Below are 8692 nucleotides of genomic sequence, written 5' to 3'. Positions count from 1 at the left end.
CATTTCAGACAAACGGCTGTCCAGTCTCTTCTTAAAAACTTCCAGTGTTGGAGCATTCACCGCTTCTGGAGGCAGATTGTTCCACTGGTTAATTGTTCTCACTGTCAGGAAGTTTCTCCTTAGTTCCAGATTGCTTCTCTCCTTGATCAGTTTCCATCTGTTGCTTCTTGTCCTGCCTTCAGGCGCCTTGGAGAAGAGCTTGACTCCCTCTTCTTTGGGGCAGCCCCTGAGATACTGGAAGGCTGCTATCATGTCCCCCCTCGTCCTTCTCTTCGTTAAACTAGACATACCCAATTCCAGCAACCGTTCCTTATATGTTTTAGCCTCCAGAGTCCTAATTATCCTTGTTGCTCTTCTCTGTACTCTTTCTAGAGTCCCAACATCTTTTTTACACCATGGTGACCAAAACTGGATGCAGTATTCCAAGTGTGGCCTTACCAAGGCCTTGTAAAGTGGTATTAACACTTTACGTGATCTTGATTCTCTCCCTCTGTTAATGCAGCCTAGCACTGTGTTGGCCTTTTTGGCAGCTGCAACACACATCTGGCTCATATTTAAGTGATTGTCCACTAGGACTCCGAGGTCCCTCTCACAGTTGCTACTATTGAGCAAGGTTACCCCCTATACTATACCCGTACATTTGGTTTTTCTTGCCTAAATGTAGAACCTGACTTTTTTCACCCTTGAATTTCATTTTGTTAGATAGCGCCCAGTGTTCGAGTCTGTCCAGATCCTCCTGTATCCTAAGCCTGTCTTCTGGAGTGTTGGCTATTCCTGCCAGCTTGGTGTCGTCCGCACATTTGATGAGTTCCCCATCTATCCCCTCATCCAGATCGTTGATGAAGATGTTGAAGAGCACTGGGCCCAGAACAGAGCCCTGGGACACCCCACTACACACTTCCCTCCATGGAGATGCGGTTCCGTTGAGGACCACTCGCTGAGTACGGCCGGTCAGCCAGCTACGGATCCATCTGGCGGTGATGCTGTCTACCCCGCATTTTTCCTATTCTGTACCACGACGTTCCGTGTCTCTCCCTGTTCCTTACTGAGTTGTGTAAACGCCTGTCTGGTGTGGTTAAACACTTCCTGTGTGCAGTCACCTCGTTGTATAATAGAGTGATAATTCAAGCCAACTCCTCTAGCTGGCATTAACGCGTTCGCCAGGGCCATTCGGTGCAGTATGGTATTCAATGTGGTCTTCGCGCTCAAGGGAATGCACACACGCTGTTCCAAACAGCCGGCAATCAGGAGAAAAGCAGATGCGGTTGCCAAGCGAAAGAGGGAAGGCGTTCCCGGAAAAAGGGAGAAACTTTCCCCCCCCCCGGCCGCTTTTCCCAACCAAGACGAAGGAGAGACTCGCTCCGACTCGTTTTCAAGCATTTATTTCCATTTTTTTAACAACCCCCCCCCCCAAAAAAAAACACAAAAACCAAGCTGCCCTTAACCGATACGCATTCGAACCCCTTTCCCTAACGTCTCCCTTCTGCCTGCTGCAGGAGTTGCCGTTCCGCCTGGCTGGGTTCGGAGTTCGAATTCTCCTCCGAGCCCGTTGGATTCCCTCCCCTCAACCTCTGCGTGCGGCGGCCTTTCCCTTTTCCGCCTGGGTTCGGAGTTCGAATTCCCTTTCAAATTCATTGGATTCCCTTCCCTAACTTCTCTCTTCTGCAGGCTGCAGTGTTTCCCTTTCTGCCTGGGTTCGGAGTTCGAATTCTCCTTCAAAAATTTTTTTTGATTCCCTTCCTTAACTTATTTCTTCTGCATCCTGCAGCCTTTCCCTTTCTGCCTGGCTGGGTTCGGAGTTTGAATTCTCCTCCAAATTTGTTTGATTCCCTTCCCTAACTTCTGCGTGCTGCAGCGTTTCCCTTCCTGCCTGGGTTCGGAGTTCGAGTTCTCCTTCGAATTCCTTTGATTCCTTTCCCTAACGTAACTCTTCTCCATCCTGCAGTATTTCCCTTTCTGCCTGGATTCGGAATTCGAATCCTCCTTCAAACTCATTTGATTCCCTTCCCTAACTTCTGCAAGCTGCAGCGTTTCCCTTCCTGCCTGGGTTCGGAGTTCGAATTCCCTTTCAAATTCATTGGATTCCCTTCCCTAACTTCTCTCTTCCGCTTGCTGCAGTAGTTCCCTTTCCGCCTGGGTCTGGAGTTTGAATCCTCCTTCAATTTCATTTGATTCCTTTCCCTAACTTCTCTCATCTGCCTGCTGCAGCGTTTCCCTTTCTACCTGGGTCTGGAGTTCGAATGCTACCCCAAAAGCGAATACATGCTGCTGTTTAGGAAAACCCGAATTGGGTCCAAGCTGGAAACAAAAAACCAACAAACAAAAAAACCGGAGAATCATCCAATCATTTTCTGCAGAAATGATTTTTTTTTTTTTTNTATTATATTATATTATATTATATTATATTATATTATATTATATTTATTATATTATATTTATTATATTATATTATATTATATTATATTATATTATTATATTATATTATATTATATTATATTATATTATATTATATTATATTATATTATATTATATTATATTATATTATATTATATTATATTATATTATTATAGTATAGTATAGTATAGTATAGTATAGTATAGTATAGTATAGTATAGTATAGTATAGTATAGTATAGTATATTCTGTTCTGTTCTGTTCTGTTCTGTTCTATATTCTATTCTATTCTATTCTATTCTACTCTAGTCTAGTATATTCTATTCTATTCTATTCTGTTCTATTCTATTCTACTCTAGTATCGTATCGTATCTTATCGTATAGCATAGCATAGCATAGCATAGCATAGCATAGCATAGCATAGCATAGCATAGCATAGCATAGCATAGTATAGTATAGTATAGTATATTCTGTTCTATTCTATATTCTATTCTATTCTATTCTATTCTAGTCTAGTCTAGTATATTATATTCTATTCTGTTCTATTCTATTCTACTCTAGTATCGTATCGTATAGCATAGCATAGCATAGCATAGCATAGCATAGCATAGCATAGTATAGCATAGCATAGCATAGCATCGTATAGTATAGTATAGTATATTCTGTTCTATTATATTCTATATTCTATTCTATTCTATTCTATTCTATTCTATTCTATTCTATTCTATTCTATTCTATTCTGTTCTGTTCTATTCTACTCTAGTATCGTATCGTATCGTATCGCATCGCATCGCATCGCATCGCATCGCATCGCATCGCATCGCATCGCATAGCATAGCATAGCATAGCATAGTATATCCGGAGTTCAAAAGCAAAAGACATTCGTTACAGACTTGATTTGAGAAATACAGATTAAAATTGGCATTGGTGAGATGGGTAGGGAAGTAGCCAGAAGGAGAGTCTGACGGCTGAACAGAACGACAGAACAACAGAGTTGGGAGGGACCTTGGAGGTCATCTAGTCCAGCCCCCCATGTCAAGCGTGAGGCCCTTACAGAATCACAGAGTTGGATGGCAACTTGGAGGTCATCTAGTCCAGCCCCTTGCTCAAGCAGGAGACCCTTACAGAACCATGGCATAACAGAGTTGGAAGGCACCTCAGAGGGGGTTGGACTAGATGACCAAATGGTGCCCTCGCACAATTCATGTCCTTTACACAACCGTCTGGTGCCACATCCATCAAATCTTTCAATATCCATGGTCTGCAAACTCTGTTACTGTATGATTCTCTAAGGGTCTCTTGCTTGAGCAGGGGGCTGGACTAGATGGTCTCCAATGCCCCTTCCAGCTCTGTTATTCCATGATTCTGTAAGTGTCTCCTGCTTCAGCAGGGGGTTGGACTAGATGACCTCTGAGGTACCTTCCAGCTCTGTTATTCCATGATTCTGTAAGGGTCTCCTGCATCAGCAGGGGGTTGGACTAGATGACCTCCAAGATCCCTTCCCACTGTTATTCCATGATTCTGCAAGGGTCTCCTGCTTCAGCAGGGGGTTGGACTAGATGACCTCCAATGCCCCTTCCAGCTCTGTTATTCCATGATTCTGTAAGGGTCTCCTGCTTCAGCAGGGGGTTGGACTAGATGACCTCCAAGGTCACTTCTTTTATTCCATGATTCTGTAAGGGTCTCCCGCTTGAGCAGGGGGTTGGACTAGATGACCTCCAAGGTTTGTACTTGTGTGTTGGAGGTGATTTTTTTTTTTAGGTGTCCAAAAGCAAAGGACATTTGTTTCAGGCCTGATTTTAAAAAATGCACATTACAAATGGCCTGGTTGAGATGGGTAGGGAGCTGGCAGAAGGAGATTCTGACCACTGAACAGACTGACAAAATAACAGAATTGGAAGGGACCTGGGAGGTCATCCAGTCCAGCCCCATACTGGAGCAAGAAACCCTTACAGAATCACAGATTTGGAAGGGACCTGGGAGGTCATTCAGACCATCCCCCTGCTCAAGCAAGACACTCATACAGAATCACAGATTTGGAAGGGACCTGGGAGGTCATCTAATCCAGCCCCATGCTGGAGCAAGAAACCTTTAAAGAATCACAGAGTTGGAAGGGACCTGGGAGGTCATCCAGTCCATCCCCCTGCTCAAGCAAGAAAGCTTTACAGAATTACAGAGTTGTTAGGGACCTGGGAGGTCATTCAGACCATCCCCCTGCTCAAGCAAGACACTCATACAGAATCACAGATTTGGAAGGGACCTGGGAGGTCATCCAGTCCGGCCCCCTGCTCGTGCAAGAAAGCCTTAGAGAATAACAGAGTTGGAAGGGACCTGGGAGGTCATCTAGTCCAGCCCCCTGCTCAAGACTTACAGAATCACAGAGTTGGAAGAGACCTTGGATGTCATCCAGTCCAGCCCCCTGCCCAAGCAAGAAACTCATACAGAATCACAGGTTTGGAAGGGACCTGGGAGGTCATCTAATCCAGCCCCATGCTGGAGCAAGAATTACAGAGTTGTTAGGGACCTGGGAGGTCATCCAGTCCATCCCCCGTGCTCAAGCAAGAAAGCCTCTACCACGTTTCCAGCCTATCTCAAGAGTGGAGAAGGTTCCTGGTTCAGGAGGAACCCAAGTTTGGGAGAGAACCTTCTAAATGGATCTCTCCCCTTCAAAACACATGGCAAAGGTAGGACCTCAGCTGAGGTGGGGGTCTCCTCCACCTGACAAATGGTTCAAACCCCTCCCCACCCCCATCACACCACCTTCTTACCTCCTCATCCTCCTTCTTCTCTTCCACCTCCTCCACCTCCTCTATTCCCTCCACGGCGTCACAGGTGACAAAAGCCATCGGGGGCTTCTCCCCAAGGAAATAGTTGGCCGTGCATTCTCTGACCACCTACAGTGAAGGAACGAGATGAGAATCTGGCCATCTTCCAGATTGGACTCCACGGAGACCGCCATTTTGTTTTCCCCCCACACACAGGACAGATCTGGGATCACCCTCTGGCGTTGTGCTGAATCCAGGGCAACCTTAGACAAGCTGAGCCGATTCAACCTCTCCGTGCACCCTTTGGTTGTCGAGGGATGAACTGTTGAAGGGTTTGAGGGTTGGATTCCTTCCCCGTCCCCTGGATCTGGGTCAAAGAGTTGACGTGAAGAACCAAGAGGAAGACCTTAACTATGGTCTTCCTTCAATCCCCGTGGAGATGGCGATCCACTTTCACTTCTGCCAAGAAGATCCCACAGAAGTCCCATAGCCCTGTCTCCATCTACAACAGATCACCAACCTAGCTTGGCTTCGACCACTTACCCCGCCTTCCTGGAAGCCACATACACCCAAGGAACGTTCTCCTTCTATTAGACATGCTTAGCTTAGGAGATCTGGTTTTATCTCTGCCAAGAAGATCCTACAGATGTGCCATAGCCTCAGTGGTGGGATTCAGCCGGTTCGCACCAGTTCGGGAGAACTGGTAGGTAAATTTACCTGAATTCGGAGAACCGTCTGGCTTCTGGAAGTCCAGTCTAGGCCTCGGAAGCCTCCCAGCCCTAGAACGGCCCACCGGAAGTGCATGGATGCCACTTCCGGAAGTCTGTTCTAGTCATTGGAGGCCTGGAGGTGGCTTCCCAGGCTTAGAAAGGCCCACCGGAAGTGCATGGATGCCACTTCCGGAAGTCTGTTCTAGGCCTCGGAGGCTTGGAGGAGGCCTCCCAGGCCTAGAACGGCCCACCGGAAGTGCATGGATGCCACTTCCGGAAGTCTGTTCTAGGCCTCGGAGGCCTGGAGGAGGCCTCCCAGGCCTAGAAAGGCCCACCGGAAGTGCTTGTCCTTCTACTAGACAGGCTTAGCTTAGGAGATCCGGTTTTATCTCTGCCAGGAAGATCCTACAGATGTTCCATAGCCTCAGTGGTGGGATTCAGCCAGTTCGCACTGATTCGGGAGAACCGGTAACTAAATTTACCTGAATTCGGAGAACTGGCTGGCTTTTGGAAGTCCAGTCTAGGCCTCGGAGGCCTCTCAGGCCTAGAACGGCCCACCGGAAGTGCGTTGATGCCACTTCTGCAAGTCTGTTCTAGGCCCTGGAGGTCTGGAGGAGGCCTCCCAAGCCAAGAACAGTCCACCGGAAGTGCATGGATACCACTTCTGGAAGTCCAGTCTAGGCCTCAGAGGCCTCCCAGGCCTAGAACAGCCCACCGGAAGTGCATGGATACCACTTCTGGAAGTCCAGTCTAGGCCTCAGAGGCCTCCCAGGCCTAGAACAGCCCACCGGAAGTGCATGGATGCCACTTCCGGAAGTCTGTTCTAGGCCTCGGAGGCCTACAGGAGGCCTCCCAGGCCTAGAAAACCCCACAGGAAGTGTGTTGATGCCACTTCTGGAAGTCTGTTCTAGGCCTGGGAGGCCTGGAGGAGGCCTCCCAGGCCTAGAACGGCCCACCGGAAGTGCATGGATACCACTTCTGGAAGTCTTTTCTAGGCCTCGGAGGCTTGCAGGAGGCCTCCCAGGCCTAGAACGGCCCACCGGAAGTGCATGGATGCCACTTCCGGAAGTCTGTTCTAGGCCTGGGAGGCCTGGAGGAGGCCTCCCAGCCCTAGAACGGCCCACCGGAAGTACGTGGATACCACTTCTGGAAGTCTGTTCCACGCCTCGGAGGCCTGGAGAAGGTCTCCCAGGCCTAGAACGGCCCACTGGAAGTGCGTTGATGCCACTTCCGGAAGTCTGTTCTAGGCATTGGAGGCTTGGAGGAGGCCTCCCAGGCCTAGAAAGGCCCACCAGAAGTGCATGGATACCACTTCTGGAAGTCTGTTCTCGGCATTGGAGGCCTGGAGGAGCCCTCCCAAGTCTAGAACGGTCCACCGGAAGTGCATGGATACCACTTCCGGAAGTCTGTTCTAGGCCTCGGAGGCCCAGGCCTGCATCACATAATAGAACCGGTTGTTCAGGTATTTGAATCCCACCACTGTGTCCATGTACACTTTAGAAGAACGGGAAACATCTGCCGAAGGGTACAAAGTTGGGTCCCTTCTCTATCCCTGGATCTGGGTCAAAGGGTTGACGTGAAGAACCAAGAGGAAGACCCAGGAAGTCCCCTAGACCTGTCTCCGTCTACAGCAGACCACCAAATCCGGCTCGGCATTCGTCACTCACCCCGTCTTCTTTGAAGTCACATTCCTCCAAGGCATGGCCTTCCTCCACAGGGCACACCGTCTCTTTGATGGTGAACTTCAACTCTTGGGTTGCTTCAGAATTGGGATCCTGAAAGAAGACATGGCCAAGTAGAGCGGTTACTTTGAAGGCCACCTGGACCTTCTCCCTGTTTTTACACTGGGATCACTTCTGAACCACTCTTGATGGAGACACCTGAATGTGGCTCCAGAGAATGCTCCAACACTGGAAGTTTTTAAGAAGAGACTGGACAGCCGTTTGTCTGAAATGGTGTAGGGTTCCTGCCTGGGCAGGGGGTTGGACTCGATGACCTCCAAGGCCCTTCCAACTTTATTATTATTATTATTATTATAGAAGAACCCGTGAAGGTTCCAGATTCCCTTCATGCCAGGTCCATCATCCTGACTGATCATGGAGATCTTGAACACTCCATCCATGGTCAGTCAGGATGATGGGCCTGGCATGAAGGGAATCTGGAACCTTCACGGGTTCTTCTCTGGAGCCACATTCAGGAGTGTTCAAGATCTCCATTCTAGGAGGAAAGGGTTGGTGGATTCCTGAAAGGAAGGACTCCACCAATCCCGTTGTTCTAGAATGGAGATCTTCCAGTAAGAGATGTGTCTACTCTACATGCCATAAGGGATGTGTCTACCCTACATCCCATACGGGATGGGTCTACTGTACATACCATAAGCGATGGGTCTACTCTACACCCCACAAGGGATGGGTCTAACTCTACACCCCACAAGGCATGGGTCTACTCTACATCCCACAAGGCATGGGTCTACTCTACATCCCATAATGGATGGGTCTACTCTACACCTCATAAGGGATGGGTCTACTCTACATCCCATAAAGGATGGGTCTACTCTACATCCAATAAGGGATGGGTCTACTCTACATCCAATAACAGATGGGTCTACTCTACATCCCATAACGGATGGGTCTACTCTACATCCCATAACGGATGGGTCTACTCTACATATTATAAAGGATGGATCTAATCTACATATTATAAAGGATGGATCTAGTCTACATATTATAAAGCATGGGTCTATACATATTATAAAGGATGGATCTAGTCTACGTATTATAAAGGATGGGTCTACTCTACATATTATAAAGGATGGATCTAGTCT

The 8692-nt window shown here is 48.0% G+C and overlaps 1 protein-coding gene across 1 annotated transcript in view; it reads right to left on the bottom strand.

Moving 5' to 3' along the window:
• Positions 1-8692, bottom strand: part of LOC107298065 (cathelicidin-related peptide batroxicidin-like) — a gene marked incomplete at its 3' end in the record, with an annotated part of 34399 nt that overhangs the window by 4711 nt on the left and 20996 nt on the right. Inside the window, exons 6-7 of the mRNA XM_029286445.1 lie at positions 7536-7643; positions 5162-5287 (exon numbers count right to left, since the gene is read on the bottom strand). Of these exons, the coding sequence (XP_029142278.1) occupies positions 5162-5287; positions 7536-7643 (234 nt within the window). The remainder of the gene's footprint in view (positions 1-5161; positions 5288-7535; positions 7644-8692) is intronic.

The sequence above is a fragment of the Protobothrops mucrosquamatus genome, unplaced genomic scaffold, assembly GCF_001527695.2.
Source record: "Protobothrops mucrosquamatus isolate PMUCROS unplaced genomic scaffold, P.Mucros_1.0 scaffold3685, whole genome shotgun sequence".
Lineage (NCBI taxonomy): Eukaryota > Metazoa > Chordata > Lepidosauria > Squamata > Viperidae > Protobothrops > Protobothrops mucrosquamatus.
Note: the sequence above shows the minus strand (reverse complement) of the source record. Positions and strands in the feature narration are given on the sequence as shown.